The following is a 27,276-nucleotide window of genomic DNA, read 5'->3' as shown; positions in this document are numbered from 1 at the left end:
ACTTCAAAGGGACAGGATTTATACATAGCACAGGAGTCACAGCATAGCCCACAGTCGAGTCACTTAACTGGGTTCCCAATGTCCTCATCTGCAACAGAAAGCACTGAGGGGCAGGGGTCCGGCGGGGGATGGGGCGGGAACTCCCCATAACTTCCTCCTGGAAGGCTGCGGGGCGCTGGGTTTGGATATCATGCTGTTACGGACCGGAGGCTTGTGTCCCCTCAAAACGCGGATGTTAAAGTGCTAACCCCCGGTGCAATGGTAGATAATCAGGCCTAGATGAGGTCATGAGGGTCTTGATAGGACTAGTGCCCAAGAAGAGAAAGAGACACCAGAGTGCTCTCTCTCTCTCCCTCTCTCTCTATCACATGAACACACAGCAGAGCAGCAGTTATCCTGGGGAAGAGAGACTTCCCCAAGAACCTAATGTTCATGCACCTTGGTCCTGCCCTTTGAAGCCTCCAGAACTGGAAGCAAATGAACCTGTGCTGTTTTCGCTGCCCAGTATGAGGTGTTCTGTTCTGGCCCGAGCCGACTGGTACAGCTGCTCAGAAGGAGTGGAGTTAGGTGAAGCCTGGACTTTGGGCCAGCTTTGCATTTTAAGAGGCATTCGTTCAGCACACGCGTGGTGGCCCAGCGCTCCCCGAGTGCCCCACCCAGGGCGGTGGACTGGGGACCCAGAGAAAACACAGGCCCTGCCTTCCACGGGCCTGCCGGGGTGTCTACCAAAGAAGTCCCTGATCCCACTTTATACGCGGAAGTACCGCGCGGGCAGGATTGAGACAGCTAATGGAGCATTTTCTCAGAAGCACTTTAATTCTAAAGTCCTTCCAGGGAGTCTCCTCTTACCTTCCAACAATGAGTGGTGATTATAAAGGGCAGGGAGGAAGCCACGCCCGGCTTGGAGCAGCCGGCAGGTGTGTGCCTACGGGTAGCAGGAGCAATGGCGGGGCTTCCAGGCCGAGAGCTCTCACACTACCCCGCAGGGGGCCCTTCGCAGGCCCCGCCGCTGTGGGGCACACTCTTCTGGCTGTGGGACCCTCCTGCAGGGACCTTTGGCTGGGCAGTTTCAGCGACCCCAAGGGCAGAAAAGCCTAAGGCAGTTTGAGGGGGTCCTCCGGCAGGGCGGCCGAGGGAAGGCCTCGGTGGTCCGTCTGTGGCTCCCCGGGGTCCGCCCAGCAGGAGAGGCGGGGGTGGCGCCCACGGGACCCGGGGGGCGCAGGAGAGGCGGTGGGGCCCCGTTTCGGCGCCGCGGGGCCTGCGCGGTGGGGAGGCGGCGGGGAGGGGGGGGGGGGGGGGGGGGGGGTCGGGAGAGGCGCCCCCCGCGGCGGGGATGGCGGGGCGGCGCACACCGGCTCCGGCCCACGGAGAAGGGCGGCGGCAGGGTGAGAGCGCGGGGGCGAGGCGGGGTGAGGCGGGGCGAGGCGAGGCGGGGCAGGGGCGGGACCCCGGGGTTGGAAGGGAGCCGCCCTTCACGTCGGGGATGCGGCGCGAGGGTCGGAGGACTCAGGCCCTTCTCGGCCGCCGGGGACACCCGGCCCCGACACAGGGCCTCCGGGCTTGAACCCACGTGGGCGGCCGGGGTCGCGCGTGGGGTCGGGGCCCGAGACCCGTGCTTCTCCTTGAAAGCGGGGCGGACGAGACACGTGGGGGGGCATCCGGAAAGGAGGGGAGGCAGCGGAGGGCCCCCCACCCCCACCCCCGGCGGGTGCCATCCGGGTCATCCAGCGGGGCTGGGGGGCGGGGGGGTGGGTTGGGTGACGTCACCAGAACCGCGTGGCGCGGGACGGGCGGGGCAGTGGGGCCGCGGGGGACCCCCGTGTTGGTGCGGGACTGCGGTGAGTTCTGCGACGCTTTGCCCTTCCCTTCGCTGCTGATGCTTTCAGTTCTCCGAGGATCCCCCCCTCCCGAAAGGACGTGTCCCAAGTGAGGCGTCACTCATCCCGAGAGAGGCTCCGATCCCGCCCCAGGTGGGGGGGGGGCAGCTGTCTGGGGGGCTGGGAAGGGGGCCGCCGTCTCTCGGGTGCCTCACAGGAGGGTGGAAGAGAAAGTGGGGCTGCGGGTTCCGCGTGGGGGCCCGGCAGTGATGGGTGACGGCTTGGGGGTGCGGTGGAGGACGAGGGCAGTGCTCCCCAGGTTCCCAACCGCCAACGTATGGCAGCTGGTCCCGCTTCCCAGTCACCGAGTTTCAGAAATCCTGTGTTTTCCTCCTTTTAGCATTTTGGGACCATTACGCGCGCTGTTGACATGGTTAGTGTTCTTTGCCAAAGGACTTACCTTTAGGAAACATCTTTTGTCGTCGGAATATTCTAGGACAGGTGTCCCACGGTGTGTTTGTGGTAGTCTCTTACTTAACTTTTTCCGTTTATGTATTTATTTATTTATTTATTTTTAAAATTTATTTTGAGAGATAGCCGGGGAGGGGCGGAGAGGGACGGAGAGAGAGAATCCCCAGCAGGCCCTGCACTGTCAGAGCAGAGCCTGATGGGGGCCTCCGTGTCAGGAAGCATGAGATCATGACCTGAGCCGAAATCAAGAGTCAGATGCTTAAGTGACTGAGCCACCCAGGCGCCCCAACTTTTTTCTACATCAAAGCTGAAATTCAGCTAATTTTTCCTCTTGGTTGCTTGTGACAGTGAGAAATAAAATAACTCCTAAAATCTCTTAAAAATAATAATAGTGACCATTTATGGGTTCCCTTCTTACATCCAGCATCGTTCTGGTACCTTCTTTGTATTCTCTCACCTCTGGGGTGGGTGTTGTGGACATCCGCTCCGCACCTCCAAAGTAGCTCCCACCCCAGACCAGCCAGCTGCCGAGAGATGGAGCTAGGAGATCAGGGTCAGTCTGATCCGATTTCCATGCTATTCATCCTCCAAATTTCAGTCACTGTAGCCAGCAAAAATTGTTTCATAAAAAGTGAAAACCAGCAGCAAAGGAAATGGGTTTGGGTGTTTGTTTTTTTGGTTTTGTTTCTCACAAACCTCCCATTCCCGGGGAGGCGTGAGGAAACAGATCACAGGCACTTCACATCTCGCCGTGTGTGGGTTCGAGCCCCGCATGGGGCTCTGTACTGACAGCTCAGACCCTGGAGCCTGCTTCGAATTCTGTGTCTCCCTCTCTCGCTGTCCCTCTCCCTGCTCATGCTCTGTCTCTTTTGTCCCTCAATAATAAATAAATGTTAAAAAAAAAAAAAGATGAACATTTCCTCTTCCAAGGTTGGAAGAACTTGGAAGGGTCGGCTCTTCCATTGTCCTATGGCTTTCCTAGGAGACCTCCCAGGACATGGAGAGCCTTTACTTTCCTTGTGGTTGGTCAGCTGGCCTGGACTCTGAACAACCTCACTCCCAACTCAGCAGACTCTCTGGCAACCCTCAGTACCTTATAGGACGAAGTGCAGTGTGCATAAACAATAACATGTCTCAGTGCCTGCTAGCTTCGGGCTGTCTGTGCCAGCACATTCCATATATCAGTTCATTTAATCTCAGCAGTTCTAAAAATGTTATAATACCATTTAATTATCACCCCCCCAAAATGAAATACTTAGGTATAAATCTAAAAAAAATATGTACAAGATCTATATGAGGAAAACTACAAAATACTAATGAACAAAATCAAAGAAAAGGTAAATGGGAGAGATATTCCATGTTCATGGATAGGAGGACTCAATACTTGGAAGATGTCAGTTCTTTCCAACTTGATCTGTAGATTCACTGCAATCCCAGTCAATCAAAATCCCAGAGAGTTATTTTGTGGATATTGACAAGTTGATTCTAAAGTTTATATGGAGAAGGAAACCACTCAGAATAGCCAACACAGTATTGAAGGAGAAAAACAAAGTCGCAGGACTGACATTACCCAACTTCAAGACTTACTATAAAGCTACAGCGATTAAGACACTGTGGTGTCGGTGACAGAATAGACAAGTAGATCAATGGAACAGACTAGAGAGCTTAGTAATAGACCCACATATAGTTAGCTGATCTTTGACAAAGAAGCAAAGACAAGGGAGCAAAGATAGTCTTTTCAACAAATGATCTTGGAACAATGGAACATCCACATGCAAAAAAAAAAAAAAAGACCCAACCCCCCCCCCCAAAAAAAAACCCAAATCTAGAAATAGACCTTATACCTTTTACAAAAATTAACTCAAAATTGATCCCGGGGGCTCCTGGGTGGCTCAGTCAAGATTGCAACTCTTGATTTTGGCTCGGGTCATGATCTCACGGTTTGTGGGATTGAGCACTGCATCGGGCTCTGCACTGACAGCTCGGAGCCTGACTGGGATTCTCTCTCTCTCCCTCTCTCTCTGCCCCTCCCCCACTCACGCAATCTCATTCCCTCTCAAAATAAATAATAAATAAACATTGAAAAAAGAAAAACTGATCCCAGACACAACTGTCAAATGCAAAACAATAAAACTCCCAGAAGATAAACTAGGAGAACACCTACATGACCTTGGGTATGGTGATGACGTTTTAGATACAACACAAAAGGCGCGATCCTGAAAGAAATCATTGAAAAGCTGGACTTCATTGAAGTTCAACATGTCTGCCCTCCAAAAGATAGTGTCAAGAGAATGAAAAGACAAGCCACAGTCCAGGAGAAAATATCTGCAAAGGACACATCTGACAAGGACCTGTCACCCAAAATATACAAAGAGCTCTAAAAACTCAACCATAAGAAAACCGACAACTAAATTTAAAATGGACCAAAGGATTTAACAGACACCTCACCAAAGATACACAAATGTCAGATAAGTGAATGGAAAGATAATCCACATCATATGCCCTGAGGGAAGTGCAAATTAAGACACAGACACCTCTATGCACCTGTTCAAAATAGGCGAAACCCAGAGCACTGACAACCCCAAATGCTGGTGAGGATATGGATCAGGAATGCAAAACGGTAGAGCCACTTTGGACGATTTGGGGGGGTTCTTACAAAACTAAACGTATTCTTCCTGAATGACCCAGCAGTCACGCTCCTTGATCTTTACCCCAAGGACTTGAAAGCTTACGTGCACGCCAAAACCCACACACCGTTGTTTTTCGGGACTTTCCTGATAATTGCCAAAGCTTGGAAGGAACCGGGATGTCCTTCAGTCGGTGAAGAGATCAGCGGGTGCATCCAAAACAACCATGGGTTAATCAGCGCTAAAAGAAATGATCTGCCAAGTCGTAAAAAGACATGGGGAGGAAAGTTAAACACAGATCGCTAAGTGAGAGGAGCCCGTCGGAAGAGGCGGAAGAGGCTACGTACTGTGTGATTACAACTGTCGGACATTCTCGCTACAACTGGGGAGACAGTAAAGCGATCAGTGGTTGCCAGGGGCTGGGGGGCAGGGAGAGATGACAGGCAGAGCCCAGAGGATTTTTATGGCAATGAAACTACTCCGTGTGATACTATGACGCTGGAAACCTGTCGCTGTACATTTGTCCACACCTACAGAATTTACAACACCATGAGCAAATCCTAGTGTAGACGGTGGACTCTGAGTGATTATGACATGTCTGTGTAGATTGATCAGTTTGTAACAAATGTACCCTCCCGTGGGGAATGTTGACGGGGTGGGGGAGGGGGGACTATGGGAAACCTCTATTTCCCGTTCAATTTTGCTATGAACCTAAAACTGCTCTAAAAAATTTTGTTAAAAAAAAAAAAGACACCTGGTATATATTTTGGCTCTAAGACAGTGCGGTGTGGCCACAGTCATGGTCTGCTGTCCGTGTCCTCCATTTGTGGCCCCTCGCGTGGTCAGAAGAAAACTCAGGTGGGTCTTTATTACCTTTAGTTGGATGACTCCTTTCCTGTTTGTGACCTTCCTTCTTTCCAGATTCCTGTAAATCCTCCTGTTTATGGACTCTGCCTTTGGGCAGCCTTTGACCTGCTCGCTCAGTACCTAAATCAGAGTCCTAACTCCTTTCCCCTTTCGGTCTGCCGCCCTCCCGACCTGTGTCTCATTCAGTGGAATCCTTGGTTCACTCATTAGTTCACGTACGTACTCGCGTGTTCACCAGAGATCTGTTGAGAAACGCTTCTGTGCCAGGCTCTGTGCTGGGCACCCGGGGGCCGGCAGTGCACGGGATGTGGCCCCGCAGACATTGAGCGGCTCCCCAAACAAGGCAAAGAACTTGGCTGGTGCTAAGTGCACTGAAGAAGAGTGATAGGGCGAGAGGAGTGGGGCTCTGGGCTTATGCTTTTGGGTGTCCAGGGAAGGCTTCTCTGCAGAGACCCCTTTGTGGGCATGTGTCAATGTCATGTAGGAGTCCTCATTATCCTCGGCCACCAGTCACGGGGGTAGACTGATCTTGCCCTTATCTCTTATGTCTCCTGCTCATTGTCCCTTACAGTTGACGGCCTCCCTGTTGACAATGCGTTCCTCCTTGTTTACCGTGATGTTTCTCTAGCATCCCAGTCACCTTTTGCCCCCTACTCCAGACTGAGCTCACCACCTCCCTATGCTCCCCAAGGAGGCACCCCCACCTCTGGGGGCAGCATGCCAGGAAGCCGCATTCTATCCAAGGGCACTGTTAATCCCCTAAATTAGCACGAAGGAGTATGACAGCAGAACTTCCATGTAAAAAAAAAAAGCGGAGGGTGGGGGGTGGGGAGCCCAGCTCCATCAGGGTAGACACTAACCTCAAATGAACAGCTTATGTTGAATTATAGCCAGTTTTGAATCAACTAGGTCATTCATGAGTTTTCAAGCCTTGACTTATATATATATACGTGTATATATATATATATATGTATATATATATATATATATTAATGCTTATTCATTTTTGAGTGAGAGAGCGCATGGGCCAGCAGGAGAGGGGCAGAGAGAGGGGGGACAGAAGATCTGAAGCAGATTCTGTGTTAACAGCAGAGAGCCCAAGGCAGGGCTCAGACTCGTGAACCTTGAGATCATGACCTGAGCCAAAGTCAGATGCTTAACCAACTGAGACATGCAGGTACCCCTATATGTATATTTTTATAGATGGTCCCAGAGTGGTCATGACTCAGATCCCAGCAAAAACAAACACAAATATTTTCAGGAGTAAATTACTTTCACTGGCCCGAAGATGTTTTTTCACACATTTTTTTTTTCAAATACAATGTCCAGTGCACAGCCAGTCAGGCAAAAATCTCCATGAGCTACAAACCAGGAAAACAGCTTGCAAAGACTTCAAACAAATTATAATCAGATTATAGACTGTAATAATCTCTAGGTTATAGCTCTAGACTGTTAACTGGCTACACTAATTATGATTAAAGTCAAATCAGGCTTTAAGATACCTTCAGGAAACAGAAAATTATATAATATAAAGTTATATTATAAGTAGCTTTGAAAAAGAACCAAATCGAATTTCTAGAAATAAAAGTCTGTACAATAACAACAAACTCAAATGACCACGTTTAACAGCAGATTAGATAGAGCTATGTAATTAGTGACCGGAAAGTCACAAAAAGCTAAATAAACATAGTGCAGCGTAGAGAAACAAGAGGGTGCAGAATAAAGGGTGAGTGATGTGGAGACACAGTGATGACGTCTAACACCTGCCCCAGGAGAAGAAGGGAAGTTTGTTTCCAGAAATTTCCAGGCATTTCAACATGTGGAGTCTCCAGCTATGGGATCAGTAAGAGAAACAACTGACTTAGTTGTTAAGAAGCTAAATCTAATTCTTTCAAAGAAAAAAGGCCTTAGCATTTTATGTGCTATGGATTTTTGAGATGGAGAATTTGGAAGCCAGGTCATTCTGAGGATCCAAGGAGACAGAATTTAGGGGCTGTGACTATAGAGTACTGCCATTAGGAGGCCCTGGCCTGCCCTGTGCTGTGACTTCAGCAAGCAAATACACTCAAGGAGAACTTAGCACATTCGGACTCACTTAGAATCCTTTGGAATCCTCACTCCCTAACTGATGGCTTTTATGACAATTGATGCTTCATTTTACCATTAAAAATTTGTTTTTAAATCCTTATTTTTGAAAGAGACACACACAGAATGCGAGTAGGGGAGGGGTAGAGAGAGAGGGAGACACAGAATCCGAAGCAGGCTCCAGGCTCCAAGCCATCAGCACAGAGTCTGACGTGGGGCTCGAACTCACAAACCACGAGATCATGACCTGAGCCGAAATCGGACGCTTCACTGACTGAGCCACCCAGGCGCCTCTCACTTTACCACTTGTAAAGGGGTTAAGATAACTTCCCTTTAGGCTGTTGTGAGGGCTGAAAAAGATCTCTCAGTCCAGCCTCCAGATCAGAGTGTGTCCCATGCTGGGGACTCTGTGGCTGGAGTGGGACAGCCAACATGAGCAGTGACAGCTGAATCCAAAATTCATCGGTAAAGTGAACACGCAACGATCACTAATACCTGAGCAGAAGGAGACGAGGCGGAGAGAACAGAATATAAAGTCCAGACATCAAAACAAGTACACTTGAGCCTTAATATGGTGACGGGGCAATTCAGTCAATGTTAGGAAATGATCATTCAACAAATAGCAAGCGACCGGCTGGCCAGATGGGAAGAGAATAAAATCTCCATCAGAGTGAATATGGAGGGATCAAATATTTTAATCAAAAAATGAGAAACTGTGGGGAAGGGGAGAAAGGCCTTTCCAAGTAAGGCAAAACTCCAAAGCTGTAAAAACAAAAAATCAGATAATTGTTTTATTTTTTTTAATTTTTTAAAATGTTTACTTATTTATTTTGAGAGAGACAGAGACAGCATGAGTAGCGGAAGGGAAGAGAGAGGAAGAGGGAGAGAAACTTAAGCAGGCTCCGTGATGCCAGCACGGAGCCCGACGCGGGGCTTGAACCCACGGAACCATGAGATCATGACCTGAGCCGAAACCAAGAGTCAGACGCTCAACCAACTGAGCCACCCAGGCACCCGCCCCCCCCCCTTTTTTTAAATGTGTAATAAGGGGAGACCCATTTTATTTATTTTTTTTTAATTTTTTTTTCAACGTTTTTTATTTATTTTTGGGACAGAGAGAGACAGAGCATGAACGGGGGAGGGGCAGAGAGAGAGGGAGACACAGAATCGGAAACAGGCTCCAGGCTCCGAGCCATCAGCCCAGAGCCCGACGCGGGGCTCAAACTCACGGACCGCGAGATCGTGACCTGGCTGAAGTCGGACGCTTAACCGACTGCGCCACCCAGGCGCCCCAGGGGAGACCCATTTTAAATGGCAGTGCTTTCCCAAGTAAGCAAGTAAAGTGAAAATCAAGAGTAGGGAAAATTATCCTGGAGAAGACTTTATAACGGAACAAACGTGCATCAGCATGGTTGTCGATGAGTGCAACAGCCATCCAGGTCCGTCTTGGCAAACTTTTATCAAAATTACAAACAGCAGAAGCTCGGCAGTTCCGCTTCTAGGGTTTTTTTTTTTTTTAAGTAGGTTCTATGCCCAGCATGGGGCTCCAACTCGTGACCCCCAGACCAAGACTGCCCTGCTCTACCAACTGAGCCAGCTGGGCGCCCCAACATCAGAGATAGTTTTGTTATTGTTGTTTTATTCATTTCACGTAAGTGAAAAGTTCTATGTGCAAGATTCTTGTTACAGTGTTAGTCCTAATGAGAAGTGGAAAAGAATGTCTCTAGTGAGGAGCTTGCTAGATAAATTATGGTCCATCCACGCTGTCAGATGCTTTGTAGCTGTTGAAAGAACGAGGGAGAGTTCTGTAGACACAAGTGAAAACTCTCCAAGATACCTTGACAAGCAAGAGGTGGGGGCAGGGGCAGAGTATGTGACAGTTTGTTCACGTGTGTGTGTGTGTGTGTGTGCGCACGTGCGCGGTGGGGTTTGGTTGGGTATGTCGGAAGAAATTCTGGAAGGACACCCAAGAAATTAATAACTCCGGGTTTCTACTAGGTAAAGAGGATATGTGAGTAGGGAGGTGATTTATCACCATATATCTTTTAAGACACTTAAAAAAAATTGGACTATATAAATGTATTATCTAGTCAACAAAGTATTTCTCACAGCTACCACAACTCAAAAAGAAAAAGGCTAACAGCTTCATAGAAGACTGGGCAATTGATATGACTAGATGGTTCCTGAAAAAGAAATACAAGTCACAAATGGCTTTTAAACCTACGAAAGTATGCCAGAGCAATCACTTTTTTTTTTAAATTTACATCCAAGTTAGCATATAGTGCAGCAATGATTTCAGTAGATTCCTTAATGCCCCTTACCATTTAGCCCATCCCCCCTCCCACAATCCCTCTAGCAACACTCTTTTTTCTCCATATTTAATAAGAGTCTCTTCTGTTTGGTCCCCCTCCCTGTTTTTATATTATTTTTGCTTCCCCTCCCTGTGTTCATCTGTTCTGTGTCTTAAAGTCCTCATATGAGTGAAGTCATATGACATTTGTCTTTCTCTGACTGACTAATTTCACTTAGCATAATACCCTCCAGTTCCATCCACGTAGTTGCAAATGGCAAGATTTCATTCTTTTTGATTGCCGAGTAATACTCCATTGTGTGTGCGTGTGTGTATATCTATACATATATAGATAGATAGATAGATAGATACGTATATAGATACATATATCTACCTGTAGATAGATAGATACATACACCACATCTTCTTTATCCATTCATCCATCAATGGACATTTGGGCTCTCTCCATACTTTGGCTATTGTCGATGGCGCTGCTATAAACATTGGGGTGCATGTGTCCCTTTGAAACAGCACACCTGTATCCCTTGGATAAATACCTAGTAGTGCAATTGCTAGGTCGTAGGGTAGTTCTACTTTCAATGTTTTGAGGAACCTCCATACTGTTTTCAAGAGTGGCTTCACCAGCTTGCATTCCCACCAGCAGTGCAAAAGAGATCCTCTTTCTCTGCATCCTCGCCAACATCTGTTGTTGCCCGAGTTGTTCATGTTAGCTATTCTGACAGTTGTGAGGTGGTATCTCAGTGTGGTTTTGATTTCTATTGCCCTGATGATGAGTGATATTGAACACTTATTCATGTGTCGGTTGGCCGTCTGGATGTCTTCTTTGGAGAAGCGTATATTCATGTCTTTTCCCGATTGCTTCACTGGATTATTTGGTTTTTGGGTGTTGAGTTTGATAAGTTCTTTATAGATTTTGGATACTAACCCTTTATCTGATATGTCATTTGCACATATCTTCTCCCATTCTGGTGGTTGCCTTTTAGTTTTGCTGATTGTTTCCTTTGCTGTGCAGAAGCTTTTTATTTTGTTGAGGTCCCAATAGTTCATTTTTGCTTTTGCTTCCCTTGCCTCCAGAAACATGTCAAGTAAGAAGTTGCTGCGGCCGAGATCAAAAAGGTTTTGCCTGCTTTCTCCTCGAGGATTTTGATGGCTTCCTGTCTTACGTTTAGGTCTTATATCCATTTTGAGTTAATTTTTGTGTATGGTGTAAGAAAGTGGTCCAGGTTCATTGTTCTGCATGTCGCTGTCCAGTTTTCCCAGCACCACTTGCTGAAGAGACTGTCTTTATTCCATTGGATATTCTTTCCTACTTTGTCAAAGATTAGTTGGCCACACATCTGTGGGTCCATTTTTGGGTTCCCTATTCTCTTCCATTGATCTGAGTGTCTTTTTTTGTGCCAGTACCACACGGTCTTGATGGTTACAGCTTTGTAGTATAGCTTGAAGTCCGAGCAGTCATTTTTTAGAAAATCTGTTTTTAACGTTTCTCAATATTTATGCCAACGTGGATACATGAAGGTTATTCACTGCAGCATTGTTAATAGTGCAAAAGACTAAAAATAACCAAAACTGCCCTTCTACACCTATTTAAAGAATATGTTCATCCCAAAATAAAAGGTGTGGCTTAAAGATATGATTTACCATGGTGGAGGGCGTGGGGGAAAGAAGAGAGAGATAAACAAACCACAAGAGACTCTTAACAAACTGAGTGTTGATGGAGGGGAGGTGGTGGTGGGGGGGATAGGCTAAATGGGTGATGGGCGTACTGGTTGTGATGAGCCCTGGGTGTTGTGTGTAAGTGATGAATCACTGAATTCTACTCCTGGAACCAATATTGCACTACATGTTAACTAACTAGAATTTAAATAAAGTTTTGAGACAAAAAAAGTAACAGAGACGTGCTTCACCCAACCATGGAATCGAACACAGCACTCAGGAAGAATAAGCAAAGCCCGGGTGTGTTTATGTACAAAGCTTTCTAAGATATTCTAACATAAAAAGGTAAGTTGTGAAACACCACGTACAATATATCTTTTGTGTAAAAAGGCTGAGGGAGATATACGCAGGCTTGCGTATGAGGAGACAGGCTCTGAGGACCACGGGGAATGCTAGGGACAGTAGCTGTCTCTGGGGACTCTGGGGAGGGAACCCTGGACCTAGCGGAGGGAAGGGACCTGTTGAGGGGGAAGGGCTGTGCCGATGAGCCTGTGGCCCAAGTGGCCCACAGACGCATGAGGAATTGAGGGGGAACTGTGTGCTGTGTTCATTTCAGGTGTATGACACAATGAGTCGGCATTCTATGCCTTACTGCTACACAGCGCTCACTGCCAGCTAGTTACCGTCTGTCCCCATACAAAGGCATTCCAATATTGTACTGTACCTTTCAGCCCTGGGACTTACTTATTTTACAAGCAGAAGTTTGTGCCTCTTCGTCCCCGTCACCTGTTTCACCCATCCCCCCAGCTCCCTCTCCTTTGGCACCCACCAGTTCTCTGTATTCATGAGTCTGTTTCTGGTTTTTGTTGGTTGGTTGGTTGGTTGGTAGGTTTTTTCGATTCCACATAGAAGTGAGATTATGTCGTATTTGTCTTTCTCTGTCTGACTTGCTTCACTTAGCGTTATACTCTCCAAGTCTATCCATGTTGTCACAAATGGCAAGGTTTCATTCTTTTTTATAGCTGAGTAATATCCCATTATATGTCTACAGCAGATCTTTACCCATCTCTCTATCGATAGACGCTTAGGTTGCTTCCATATCTTGTAGTGCTTATTTATTTAAATTTTTTTTAGGTAATGTGGCTTTATAGTACGCACAGGCAAATACCACAGGTTTTTTGCTTTTATGTGTTTCCGTCTAGTCTTCTTATAGGCATAAATGTCTGCTTTTGTTCCTGCTTTTTCACTTAAAGTAAATTTCATGTATATTTTCCATGTATATTACAAGTAATATATAATCTTGATACCAATCATTTTAAGTTCCTGAGTTGAGTTCCAAGTGGGTAATAGTAATTTATTTAAATAGTCATCCCGCCTTTTATTAGCCTCATAGATTTTTTTTTTACATTTTTCACTGTTAGTATACATAGCGTTTACTTTTTATAAAAGAAAAAAAATTCCTTAGTATAGATCAGCAGAAATGGAAATTATATCATTTTTTTTTCTCAAATAATGGGAGCTGCTAGGGAGAATTGATTAGACATGTTTGTTACAGACCGGCTGAGAATGGGGAACAGGGTCTAATGCAGGTGATTAGAGCAAAATGAAAACAAACCCTAACTTAACCAAGGAAGCAGAAAAACTTATACACTGAAAACTAGAAAACGTAGCTGAAAGAAAGGAAGGAAGGCACCAATAAATGAAAAGACACCTGGTGTCCACAGATTGGAAGGTTTATTATCATTAAGCTATCATTACCACCCAAAACAGTCTACAGAGTCAATGAAAGCCCTATCAAAATCGCAATGATGTTTTGTGGTTTTTTTTTTACAGAAATAGAAAAATCCAACCAAAAATTCCAGTGGAATCCGAGGGGGCTCTGAATATCCAAAACAATCTTGAAAGAGAAAAAGTTGGAAGGCTCACACTTCCTGATTTCAAAACTTATTATAAAGCTACAGTAATCAAAAACGTGGTACTGGCATAAAGAAAGATTCTGTATACATCAATGGAATGTACCAGAGAGCCCAAAAAGAGACCCTTGCATATATGGTCATATGATCTTGGACAAGGATGCCAAGACCATTCAATAGGGAAAGGACAGTCTCTTCAACAAATGGTATTGGGAAAAGTGGACATCCACATCAAAAGAATGTCGTGAGGCCCTTCCCTAACACCACATACGAAAACTAACTCAAAATGGATCAAGGACCTTAATGTAGGTCCTAAAACAGTAAAACCCCTAGAAGAAACACAGGAGAAAAACTTCACAACACTGGCTTTGGCAATGATTTCTCGGACGTGACACTGAAAGCACAGGCAAGAACAACAAAAATAGAGGAGACTGTATCAAACTTATCAACTGTGCATCGTAGGACACAATCAACACAGCAGAAAAGAAACCTGCCGAATCAGGGGATATATTTGCAAACAGTACATCGGATAAGGAATTAATATCCAGAATATTTCAAGAACCCCTACAGCTCAGCAGCAACAACAACAAAATCAGACTACAAAATGTGCGAAGAACTTGAACAGACATTTCTCCAAGGATGATATGCAGATGGCCAAAAAGCATACGAAAAGATGCTCCGTATCACTCATCATTAGAGACTCATGCAAATCAAACCACAGTGAGATACCAGCCCATAGCCCTTATGGCTACTATTTAAAAAATTTAAAAGCAAAACAAAACATGTGTTGGTGAGGATGTGGACAAATTGGAATACGTGCACACCAATACTTTATATTAGGAATATAAAATGGTGTAGCCACCGAGGGGAACTGCACGGTGGTTCCTTAAAAACTTATAAATACAATTGCCATAGGATCCAGCAATCTCATTTCAGGGTGTGTACCCAAAAATAATTGAAAGCAGGGTCTCGAAGAGATGTGCATCCATCTGCTATGTTCATAGCAGCGTTACTCACGGTGGTCACGAGGCGGAAGTAACCCAAGTGTTCATCAACAAATAAATGGATGAACAAAATGTGGAACGCATGCACGACGGAGTATTATTCAGCCTTAAGAAAGCATGAAATCCTGTCGCGTGCCACAACACGGATGCCCCTTGAGGACGTCATACTAAGTGAAATAAGCTAGTCATAAAAAGACAAATGGTGGAGGCTCCACTTCTGTGAAGTATCTAAAGGAGATGACTTCATAGAAAAAGAAAGTAGAATGGCGGTTGCCAAGAGCCGGGGGGTGGGGGGAGGGGAGCTGATATTAACGGAGACAGAGTCTCAGTTTTGCAAAATGTCCTGAGATCTGTTGCACGACAATGTGAATATACTGAACACTACTGAGCTGTACACTTAAAATGTAAAATTTTAAATGTGGTAAAAGATAGTAGGTTTTATATTATGTATTTTTTTTACCACATTAAAAAAAAAAAAAGAAAGGAAACAACAGGACATAAACGCTCAATCTCCGAAATCAGGTGAGCCAAAGACAAAAAGTTGAGACTCTTGGTCAATGAAACCAATATCCACTTTATTAAAAAATTTTTTTTAATTATTTTATTTTATTTTTATTTATTTTTATTTATTTTTATTTTTATTTTTATATTTTATTTTTATTTTTATTTATTTTATTTTTTTATTTAGAGAGAGAGCATGTGTGTGTGCACGCATGAACAGGGCAGGAGGAGCAGAGAGAGAGAATCTCGAGCAGTCTCCATGCTCAGCGTGGAGCCGGACGGGGGGCTTGGCAGCACGACCGTGAGATCACGACCTGAGCCGATATCAGGAGTCAGATGCTCAACTGGCTGAGCCGTCCCGGCGCCCCCCAACATCCACTTTAATGAATCGATGCGCTTGCTCAATGTAACTTAGGAGCAGCTGGAGAGCAGCCCCGAAGCGGCATCCCAAGGGAAATGTGCCATGCTGAAGCTATGGTACAGTTCTCAAGCCCTGGAGCTGGGAGACCCCGTCTTCGGATCGCCCTGATGTGGGGAACCATTGGGGGAGGGGGTGACCTGGAGGACTCAAGCCAAACTGTCCACAGGACATGTGTCCCAGGCTCCCTGGATGGGGCCACGCAGCAGCTCCTCAGGAGGCAAAGACCACAATGGAGAAGGGTCACGGTCAAGTCCCTTTTGACAGCCCACAGGTTGATGCGTATCCTGGGACTAGGTGAGGGGACTTTGTGTTGCACGTCGAGGCCTCTGGGCTTTTCCGGAGAAGAGAAACAGGGACCAGCAGAACTGTGGGGGCCACGGACGCGGGGGGTGGGAGTGGGTTTTTTGCAAAGACCTGTCCACCTGGAACACTCTTGCTCTGCGAAGGTGACCAACTGCCCTTGGAGCCTTAACTTGCCCTTGGCAGTCTGAGGCCACGATGACTACGGTGTGTTCCAAAGAGCTGTAAAAACCCGATGGGTGTCTGGAATGTGAGTCTACACAGAGAGAGACTCTTCCTATTAGGAGCTGGGGCGTCTTCTGGGAAGCTTTCTTCGAACACCTGCCGGACTGCGGCCCTGGCCGCCCCGGGCCTCCCTGTGAACAAAAGGGCTTGCAAACCCGTGACCCTGACCGATGGCGCCCGGGGGCACTGTCCCTGCCACATTTCCCCAGTCAGGCCCTGAGGTTAAAAAAGGACACGAGGTGGAGGACTGTGGTGGGCGGCGGGAACGTTCTGGATGAAGCAAGGAGCCTCATGACTTTGGCCCAGGGGCTGTTGACCGCTAGCCTGGACCCTGCTAGCACTCGGCTTTGACGATTCAGAGGCTCAGGACATGCTTGTCTTTGTAGCTGTTTCCTCTTGTGTGACATTATATTGGGAGCTGAGGCCGCGAACCGTTCTGGGACCCAGTGTCCTGCCTCAGGAACAAACCCTGCTCGTTACTCCTGGCCCCCTGTCGGCGGGGCGGAGGGAGCATCCCGCCCGGGCTGCCGGCCTGGAGCTCGTGGGCGCCGCCCCGCGCACCTGCCGGCCCGCACCTGCCGGATCTGCAGGCACCTGCCGGCCCAGCACCCGCCCGGCCCGCACCGGCCCGCACTTCCGTCTCGGCCCCTGCGCCCGCCCTTTGCTCTCCTTCCCCGCCGCTGTGCGCTTCGAGGGCGCGTCTCGGTGCCTTCCTCGCCACACGGTCCCAGCGAGGTCCCTCGGGTCCCCAGGGAGCCGCACCTGGAAGATGCGCCCAGGGACGACCGGTGAGTGCTGCGTCCACCGCAGGAGGAAGAGGGGACCTCGGCCGGGGAGACCCGCCCCCTCGCCTAGGCGGGACCCCTCCCGGTGCCTGCCGCGGCCGAGCCCGAGGGCGGGGCCGGCGCTGGGGCCGGGTCTCCTCGTAGCCCCGGGATCTGAAATGCGGAAAGCGAATCCAACAGGGGCCAGTTGGCCGGGGTTCCCGGCGCAGGTAAGACCTACACCGTTTCCCGGCTCCGGGAGTCTGACGCTTTGCCTGGAAAGTAGGTCTCAGGTGAGCGCAGGCACAGCCGGACCCAACGAGCTCCCGGAGGACGGGGGCTCGGTCCCGGGGAAGGGCGTGTGCCGGCCGGGATGTCCAGGACCTCAGGCGCTAGCAAGGGGGGCGGGCAGTTGCCGGCTAGAGGCACTTGTGGGCTCCACCTGGTGGTCCTGTGGCTGGAATCAGGGGTCATCAGCCACAGGTCAAACTGACCAGCCCAGCAAATTATGGAAAGTGGAGAGGACAGTGAGGCAGCCGTAAAAAAAAAAAAAAAATTTTAATATTTATTTTTGAGAGGCAAAGACAGAGGGAGAGCAGGGGAGGGGCAGACACTGAGTCTGAAGCAGGTTCCAGGGGAGAGGCAGAGAGAGAGAGAGAGAGAGAGAGAGAGAGAGACTAGAATCCAAAGCAGGCTGCAGCCTCTGGGCTGTCAGCACAGAGCCTGACGCAGGGCTCGAACTCACTCCCAAACCGAAAGATCATGACGTGAGCTGAAGCCAGCCGCTTAATGGACTGAGCCACCTAGGCGCCACCGGGAGGCAGCCTTTTTAAGTCCCTGGGGGATGTGGGTGGGCGGGACATGGGGAGGGACTAACAGGGAGTGACCCGTGTCACTGACTGTAACAGTTCTGGTAGCAACTCTCTATAAGGCCCTTGTTATTTTCTCCAAATACCAAACGACTTGAGACCCGCAGAAAGCCCGGGAGAAATAGGAAAAGGGAAAGAAAAACAAAACGGTCATCCCACCAGTCATTTGGTCTCCCGAAGCCGGCCTTCCTGACCGTGGCCACTGTCCACAGTCACTTGCCTGGCTGCCTGGCTTTACAGGGCGCCCTGGGTTCCTGCGTTAACCTGCCCCACCTGCCTCCTTTCTGATTGGTTTTGCTGTTTCCTTCCTATAATCTGAGGGATCCGGATTCCTCCTGGAGCCGGTCTGCAGACCTTGCCCAAAAAGGGGAAGTTCAGAAGTGGAAAGATCTCTTGGCCTCTTTAGCAGCCCCCTCCCCTCCCTGGGGGACAGCTTGTCTGCTGGGAGGGGGTCAAGGACCCTCTTTCCTTCTGGCACTAGCTTTCCAGCTGTGTGGTCACAACTCCAGAGAGTTCTAAAGGCCACCTTCGCAGCTCCGGACCCAAAGTTTGGAAAGACGGATTTGAAGATTTTTCTTTACTGTGTGGAATCGTCACGTTCTCTATAAAACTGGTTGTTTATGAACAACATGGCTTTTGGTAACTCGTGTGGATGGTAGGATACATGGGTGGAAATACGTGTCTCTTTTTGTGGGGGGAGCAAACATCTCCCCCAGGACACTGGCTTTCATGATAGCTATTTGGGAAGATTTTTCCCCCCATTATTTCTGTATTGTATTCTTACAATATTTTGCCGGTTACTTGATGGAAAATGCTGAATACTCTCAGATTGCTTTCCCCTCCCTACACCTTTTTCACACATAGCCCTATGAGTCATTGCACGAATCATGTGGTCCTTTCACACAAGGCTCTGACACGGCACCAGATTTGTATTTATATGGATGTGTGTGGTTATGAGAGAAGGTCACCTGCGGTCACTCAGAACCGTGTTGCTCTGGATTTTGTGAGCTAAGGATTTGGCAACGTTCTTGGAAGCGACATTTTCCTGGCTACTTCAGTCCGGCCCTGGGTCTGTCCCAGGCAGAAAGTTCACAGGAAGGACAGTTTCAGATTGAATGGGTGAAGTGAGTTAAGCCAGCACCGCCCTTCGCCAGTGGGGCAGCTGCTCGGTGGTGGTTGTCCTAACTCCGCAGAAGTAGGGCGTTGGTGTGCGAACCTTACAAGGCAGGTTACCTTCCAAACCTACTGTGGTGTTCGGGTGTCATACCTGCCAGTCTCTCTGCCCCCAAGCCCCAGTCAACAGGACAGCGACAACTGTGGACGCTGAGGCCGGCTGAGCCTGGAGCCACACAGCAGCCAAGTCCCGAGTAGGATGAATAGGGCTCAGCCACGCCAGCCTGCTCGGCCCCCACCGGGGACAAGAGGGGCAGGTGTGGCTGCCTCCAGGGTGACGGGGGTTTGGGTTCGTGTCGGCGAGGCTGCTAGGGACAGACAGCTTCCTCGTCCTACTTCACGTTGAAGAAGTCCCACCAAAGAAGGTGTGTTCTTACGGGCTCAGAATTGCCTTCTTCAGGGCCCCCCCCCGCCCCGGGTTGGAGGGGTAGGGCGAGCCCTGAGAGCCACCTGCCTCCAGCCTGGCTTAGCGTGAACTCTGGGACTGCCGTCTTCTGCAGCGTAAGTGAAGGGGCCGGGGCCGGCCCGAGACCCCGAGAATCTGCGGGCGCCGATGAGGGCAGGACACACACACAGAGGCAGGAGTACACAGTGATCGAGAGTGTCTGGAGAGGAGTTTCACTGACTCCCTATCTGTGCTTGGAACTGACCTTCGCTCTAGCCCTCACGTGTGATGCCTGCCACACGGAAGCACATAGGATACGTATCTGTCAGCCACCGAGGACTTCATTACTTTATAAGAAGAGGCCAGATCCTGGTTACAGGGTCACAGAAGGTTCCTGAACTCTGCATACTTCCTCACCATCCCCCCCACCTCCTCGGAAGCTGCCGGACCCCCTCCCACGCAGGTCCAGGGAGCCGTCTTAGCTGAGGTCTGGCTCCCACCTTTCCCAAGATGAGTCCTCACCTGTGCCCTGCTGGGGCTCTGGATTCTTCTCTGCTGCCCAGGGTCTGAGGCTATCGCCACAAACTGCCCCGTGTCCCATCTGCTCTCCACTCACCCCAGGTACTGAGCTCCTGATGCAAGTGCCTCAGCTTGTCTGGACATTGTCCAGGCTCCCGGGCCTGCTTTCCCCTGCCAGCCGGGATGCTTCTGTGACTGTGACCGGCCTGTGCACTGGCTGATGGTCTAGCTCATCCCCAGCACCTGCCGCCTAGGTCTCACGGTGGACTGGCCCCGGCCTGTGCTGCCTGGTCTCCCCTCCTGCCATCAGGTGGTTCTGGCTCTAGCTCTCGGCTTCTCTCAGCCAACCCCAGAAAGCTGCAAGGTCACTGGCTCGCCCCTCACCTGAAGCACACACACTCCATAGCCTTCCGAGGAGCCCTGGAAAATGTCCAGGGTCGGGAGCTCATTGCCTTGCAAGGCAGGCCGGCCACGGTTTATACTCTTGCTTACGAGGATGCACGGGCTCCTTATTCGTTCCTTATTTTCTTCCCCGTTACTTCCATTCATTTGTCCTTGTTCAGCTGGGGACGAAATCACGTCTTCCTCCCCTGTCGCTGTCCTTTCCACATTTGGAAGGTAGCATCATGTTCCGTTCCAGAATTCTCCACGCTAAACGGCACCTCTGCTCCAAGATCTCACACGGGACGTGGCGCCTGGAAGATCCTGAGAAGAATCTCTCGTTGCCAGTTTTCTTCTTTAAATGTGACACTTGGATAAAATAGCCCAGCCGTGATCACACACACACACACATACACACACACACACACACACACACGACACAGTGGACTATTGTTGCTTTGAACCTGACACCGTTAATGCTGACTCCATATTTCCAGCAGTCCTACCACACTGTTCACTCGATGTGCATCCAACGGAATATTCTGGAACATACGTGGCCCATGGCCCGTGCACTCTCCTGGAGGACCCTTGGTGTGCAATGCTGGCAGGGCATATGAAGGGCTGGTATGAGGGTGTGTGGCAGGCCGCACTGAGGTCGGGGGGAGCCTTGAAGAGAGAGAGAGAGAAGGCTGGGGGTCATGGAGGAGAGCACCCTGTAGTCGGAGGGACAAACTCATACAAACGTGTGAGACAGGAGAGGGCCTGGGCTCCCTCGAATCGTGTGACCTGGTACAGAACAAACCCAGGAGTTGCAGGAACAGGGTCGGCCACACCTGTGGCTCTCATTTTGTTTCCTGTGGCTGGTTTTTCCAGCTTTGAGGGGTCCCTTCAGTCCTGCAAATGACGGTGGTCACAACTGCCCCAGGTGCTTCACAACAGAAGCCATCCCCGCAGAACCTTCTAGCAACCTTCGGGACCGCGGGGTTTGCAGAATGGAAGGAGGGAGTTGATGTCGAAGGTCACACTTGAAAAAGACTGACTCATCACGGTCAAACCGAAGCCTCCCATCCTGTCCCATCCGCACGACCCCCTGCGCTAAGGAGCCGCCCCCGTGCACACACACCGGCTCGAGTTAACATCCCCAGTGGACAACCCACGGATCGGGAGGACCAACCGAACGAGGAAGCTTCTGGGGGGAAGGCTGGGAGGGCCCCGGCCTCGGAGTTCTGGGCCTTTGCCCCGTGGGCTGATGGCACATTACCGTCCTCACACACCCGAATGTTTGCTACAGGAAGGGACCCACCTTCAAGGTTCGGGAGTCCAGAGTTCTTGGATCTTATTATGCCTCGGTTACATGACCAGGTGACCCAGGTGGGACTCCCTTCCCTTTCCTCTCCTGGAGGTCCAGCACATGCTGGGCCAGCCCCTCCCTAAAAGCTACCTAAGGACCTCCCCTCCCTCCTTGTCACCTCCTTAGCACGGGCTCAGGTGTGGTTGAAAGGGGCTCCTTTATGAACACCGCAGACACTCCTAAGAGACAAGAGATAGCAAGGGTTTTAGGATCTCTTGCCAGGGACAGGGACAAAGACCAGACATAATCTTTATTGTACCCCCTGTGATAAATGGACACGTCATCTGGGAGCCCAGGCGGGTGTGGGATTTTCTCTCCCTGTCAGCGGGAGGGAAGATTGAGGATGGTCGTGGCCTGGGGAGGGGGAGGCTAGAGAGAGGCAGAGAAGTCCGGGGAGGTGAGATTTATGGTGGAGGTAAACCCATAGAGACTGGCCGATGGATTCCATCAGGGCTGGGCAGGGAAGCGTGCCACGAAGGAAGGGTCCCAGCTGCCTGGCACCTGACCCCGTCCATGCACTGGGATGGGCCGCACGCGGGTCAGGAGCAGACCTGGGGGGCAGGGAGGAGGAAGGGTTTTCCGGAACGTGCCAAATGCGCAGCCTAGACATCCCAGGGTGCTGACCGCAGGTCCGCGGTGGGGCGCCCCTACCAGGAACTCAGAGGATCGTCTGGGTGAGCCGGCCCCGGGGTCCTGAGGAGAGGCCCGGGCTGCGCCCTGGGAGGGAGAGCCGGCAGAGAAGGCCAGCCGTGCCCACAAAGTGGGAGCCCCGTCATGGAGCAGGAGGGTCGTCTGGAGAGGCCATGCACAGGGGAGTCTGCCCTCCAGGGACAGGGCGCTGGCAGCGTGGAGGACTTGGGAGGCCTCGACCAGCACGGCCGCCCTGAGCCACCTGTGGGAGGTGAGGCCTGGAGGCTGTGGGAGGGGACAGTTATTTCTAGGTGCTTGGCCTGAGTGGGTGCAGACGTGAGGCAGCCAGAACATGGTGGGGCCAGGCGGGGGGGCGGGGGGTGGGTCCCTTCCCTTCCCCTTTTCTTTTTCCACCTTCTTTTCTTTATCCTCTCCTCCCTCCCCCCTGTCCTGCTTTTTCTTAATTCTTAGGACTGGACCCATTAACACATAGTTAAATGCTGATCGGGAAATTCGTGCTGCCTTTTTATGCTGGGCCTCCATCTTGGCACTGTGGGTGATCCTGAACTGAGTCCTGATCTTTGAGATATTTGGGGGCTGAAATCAGAAAGGACTGGTGGCAGGTTGTCTGTGAAGGGACGAGGAGTTGACCCCCTAGGCTTCCCCTGACCTAGGAGTGGGTGATGCCTTTTTTTTTTAATTGGGGCGCCTGGGTGGCTCAGTTGGTTGAGCAGCTGACTTCGGTTCAAGTCACGATCTCACCGTTGGCGGGTTTGAGCCCCGCGTCAGGCTCTGTGCTGACGGCTCAGAGCCTGGAGCCTGTGTCTCCCTCTCCCTCTGCCCCACCCCTGCTCGCACTCTGTCTCTCTCAAGAATAAATAATAAAACATTAGAAAAAAGTGGGAGGAAGGTACCAGAGCCAGTCAACCGGAAAGACTCCCTCCAGGGACTTTCTCCTTCTGCCAGACCTAGGTTTCGCCGCCAACTTGTCTGTGATGATAATGACAGGCTTGGTGGCTGTTCCCAGTGTTACAGGGACTCCAGGTGCTGTTCTCAGCATAAACAAAACAAAGTCCCCACCCTCTGGGATTTTCAGTCCGCAAGCCACTAATGAATCATTGATGTTAGCATTTGAGGAAGCTGAGACCCAGACCGAGCGCAAATATAAAAAATGGGCGTAGGAAACATCCCTAACTTGTTTGCATCTTTCGCTGCGATGGCGACAAATGCTTAGTCTTAGCAGCGCCTGCGAAGCCATCATGGCTTCATCGAGGCAGCCATGGGCCTGACCCGGCTCCCGCTTACCCAGGAGTAATTTCTCCTCGGAGCGCCCTGCAGACGTGGTGCAGGAAGGGGGCTAGGGTGGCACCTGTTCCCCGGGCATCCACCATTGTGTCTTGTCTGTCCCCAGGCACTCTGAAGGCTGTGTTCTTCCTCTTCGCGTCCATATGCGCCTGGTATTCTGGGTACCTGCTTGCAGAGCTCATTCCGGAGGTATCCCTGTCCAGTGCTGCTTATAGCATCCGGAGCATTGGTGAGAGGCCCGTCCTCAAGGGTGAGTTCCATGAGATGTGTCAGCTCACGGTTCTGAAACCCAGCCGTGGTGGTGAGGGGGCGTCTGGCCTCAGCTGTGCCCAAGCTGGCCATTTGATGTTGATGAAGTTGATCATGATGATGATGGTGATGGTGATGATGAGGAGGAGAGGGGGAGAAGGGGGGGGTAATACTCGCCCCTTGGGCTCCCACACCTTTCCAAGGTAGGGTACCCCTGCTCATCCCCATATGAGACCCCACGACAAACTATGATGTTAGGAAAACAAAGAAACTTCATGTCCAGGAGGTGTCAGATAAAAATAAGCATTTGGAATACGACGCAAACTGGGAATGAAGTGAAACCACAAAATCTCTGTTACAGTCTCCATAGGAAAAGGCGTGGGGCCCTCAGGTAGTGATTCGTACCCTTTTTCGAAATCTCATTGTAAGTAGGTAAGCTGGCACGTTTCCAATGCAGAAATGGGTCCTACAAAATTAATTTGCGCAAATATAAAAAACCGGGTAATGATTTTTAAGAAGTTGCAAAAGCAAGGGGGGTGCCTGGCTGGCTCAGTCGGTACAGGATAGGACTCTTGATCTCAGGGTCATGAGTTTGATTGAGCCCCATGTTGGGTGTGGGGCCTCCTTAAAAAGAGATCTTTTTTTCCAATGGTTATTATTTTTGAGAGAGAGAGTGAATGGGGAAGGAGCAGAGAGAGGGGGACACAGAATCCAAATCAGGCTCCAGGCTCTGAGTTGTCAGCACAGAGCCCGATGCAGGGCTCAAACCCACAAACCATGAAATCATAACCTGAGCCAAAGTCGGACACTTAACTGGCTGAACCACCCAGGAGACCCCCCCCCCCCCAAATAAAATCTTTAAAAAAAACTTGTAAATCTCTTCCTTTTCAGATTAATCGCATTTCTGAAAAGCTATTTATTTATTTATTTATTTATTTATTTATTTATTTATTTATGGGGGAGAATGGGCAGAGTAGAGGCAGAGATAGAAGGAGGGAGAGAGAATCCCAAGAAGCTTCCTTGATGTCAGTGCAGAGCCCCATGTGGGGCTCGATCTCACAAACCACGATATCAGGACCTGAGCAGAAATCAGGAGTCGGACGCTTAACCGACAAGCCACCCAGGCGCCCTTGGATTAATTCCCTTTTATGACCACCCCCATAAAAAAAATTTTAAAAAACCCGTAACTTTCTAGGAAGTGATTATGACTGTTTTTATTTTAAATGAAGTTTCCATAGTGAATGTGCATGCAATTGGATACGCTTACAGTATCCAGACTGGATGAGGCTCAGTGCCAGGTGGGGCCCACACACATAGAGAACATGGGAGACACCCTCAAAGGGCTTTCTCATCGTCCCCATTGTTATACAAAATGTGCCGTCCGTCCTGGACGTGGGCTTGCCTCTAGGAGCTGCCTCTGAGGCCTGCCTTTTGAGTGGGGCTCCTTCGTGTGGTTTCCCAGACCCCCCCCCCCCGCCCCCCCGCCCCAGCGCAGGCCGGGGGAGGCCCTGTCACCTTCCCCTGCAACTGAAGCACTATCTGGTTCCTGGAAACCCAGAGGTGGCGGGAGAGCGGCTGACCACGGCTGGTGTGAGGGCTGCGTCCTGGCTCCTGCTGGCAGTCGGCTCCACTTTGGAGGGACACATGACTTCCTGGGCGTCTGGTGGGCTCAGAGTTTGGGGGTTGAGCCTAGTGATCGATTGGTGGTTCAGGGCTCGCGTGGATAAGACATTAACAGGGACCGCGTCGTCCTTGGGGCTCTGCGGGCTTTGCTGTGGGGCTCATTTTGTGCCATTGCCAAGCCCCCAGGGAGTGGCCTCCGTGCAAACACAGGTACCCTTTGGCCAGGCACTGCCTGTACAGCCCTCAGCGAACCCCTGGGTCCCTCTGGACACCTGCACTCCTCCGTGCCTGTTGAGCACACAGGGACCTAGTCATCCTTGGCTTTGGACAGGGTTCAAGGTGAGCGCAGTTCCTGCCATCAGCACGGGGACCTCTGTTACTCTTGGCTCAGCAGAATAACGGGAACACCCTCCTGGGAGTGTTTGTTCTCATGTCCTCAGTGACCCCCCCCATGTCTGATCAGATCTGAAGCAGAGGAAGGAGCGTGTTGGCCTGTGAGATCGGTGCTGGGCACGGACGGACGGGGGCCCAGGAGCCGGAGGCACCCACAGAGCACTCACCCCCGTGCCCGAGGCCACGCGGGCTGAGCCCCCCTCACTTGGCCCTGACGCCCCTCAACCTCGGGCTTTCCCCCTAATCCGTGGTTTGCTTTTCCACTTCATAAACTATTCTCTGAAAATGACCCACCTCCCGGCACAGCCGCCCAGCCCCGGGGTGGTGGCTTTGGGTTTTCTGAAGTTAATTCTCACCCCGCGAGTCCGTGCTCTGCTGGGCTCATACCGTCCCCACGTTGGATGTTGCCTCCCCGCCATCTTTACGAGACGGTAAATCTGAGCTCATCCCAAGTACCCCTGAATCTGGTGGTTTCCGCGACCCGGCCGTTGGGAATCCATGCTCCGGCTGCCCTGTGCCACCCTGTTCCTCATGTTTGGTGAGAGGACTGACTGCGTCGGCCTGGCTCCTTTGTGAAGGATGCCGTGCTCGCCCCGGAGGACAGAGCGCCTTGCGGCTCCTTCTCTCCCCTCAGGCCTCAGTCTCCCCTCACCGCCCTTCCTCCTCACGTCTTTGACCCTCTGCCCGGGTGAGGGAGTTAAGATGCCGGGTTATCACCTACCTGGGCAAAGGCGGCCCTGGTTTGACTTTTCCTGCCCCTTCGCCCCATTTTCCGCTCCAGTCCATTCTCCCAACCAGCGTCTCTTGGTGACAGCATCTCTCTGTTTGGATACCTAATCGCAGACAGAACTGTCCTGTCCTGCCGATGAGTGTATCTTGGCATCAGAAGGTGCTGACCCCTCGGCCCGGGGCCCGTGGTTCCGTGGCAGGCGGCGACTGGGAACGCCAGGCCTTCGTCCCTGTGCCCTGTCCCCTCCTCCGTATACTGCGCGTGTGTGCCTTGCCCGTTTCTCTGCGGTGGTTCTCTTTCTTCTTGTTGATTTGCAGGGAGTTTTGGGTACGTGTGAAGCTACTGATGCCTGATCACCCCCTCCCCCACCCCACGGCACATGTCACAATGTACCATGACCCGTTCTAGCTTACCTTCCGTCTCCCGCGTTTGCGTGTATGAAAGCTCCTGCGTCGACTGCGGTCCCGTCAGGTTGGGGCCGGTACCTGATGTCTAACAGGTATTTTAGTAAGTGTCGGTGGAAGAATTTGTACGTCACTCGAGGGGTGCATCTGGTGGGAGGCCCCGCGTGCCCCACACACAGCTTGCAACCCCAGGCCGCGAAGGTCAGTTTCAGGAGAGAGCAAGGGGAAGGAGGATCCTGTTGGAGTTTTCTCTCGTATACTCCAGATACGAGGTCGTCGAATCATTTTCTTAGGCACTCTTG

General features: G+C 50.6%; 2 protein-coding genes across 2 annotated transcripts in view; one reads left to right on the top strand and one right to left on the bottom strand.

Annotated features, from left to right (window-relative positions):
- Positions 1-1,094: 1,094 nt before the first annotated feature.
- On the bottom strand, positions 1,095-17,436 carry LOC125921238 (basic proline-rich protein-like). The gene is made up of 4 exons (XM_049628684.1): positions 17,238-17,436; positions 16,760-17,136; positions 1,351-1,621; positions 1,095-1,258 (listed from the first exon to the last, which is right to left on the bottom strand). Exons 1-4 carry the CDS (start codon positions 17,434-17,436, stop codon positions 1,095-1,097), a joined length of 1,011 nt encoding a protein of 336 aa, XP_049484641.1.
- Positions 17,437-22,414: 4,978 nt separating this feature from the next.
- FAM3B (FAM3 metabolism regulating signaling molecule B) overlaps positions 22,415-27,276 on the top strand; it is a 35,991-nt gene continuing 31,129 nt past the window's right edge. Inside the window, exons 1-2 of the mRNA XM_049628674.1 lie at positions 22,415-22,541; positions 23,580-23,825. Coding sequence (XP_049484631.1) covers positions 22,415-22,541; positions 23,580-23,825 — 373 coding nt within the window. The remainder of the gene's footprint in view (positions 22,542-23,579; positions 23,826-27,276) is intronic.

This window comes from Panthera uncia, chromosome C2 (assembly GCF_023721935.1).
Source record: "Panthera uncia isolate 11264 chromosome C2, Puncia_PCG_1.0, whole genome shotgun sequence".
Classification (NCBI taxonomy): domain Eukaryota; kingdom Metazoa; phylum Chordata; class Mammalia; order Carnivora; family Felidae; genus Panthera; species Panthera uncia.
The sequence above is the reverse complement of the archived record's forward strand: the minus strand, read 5'-3'. Positions and strand labels throughout refer to the sequence as shown.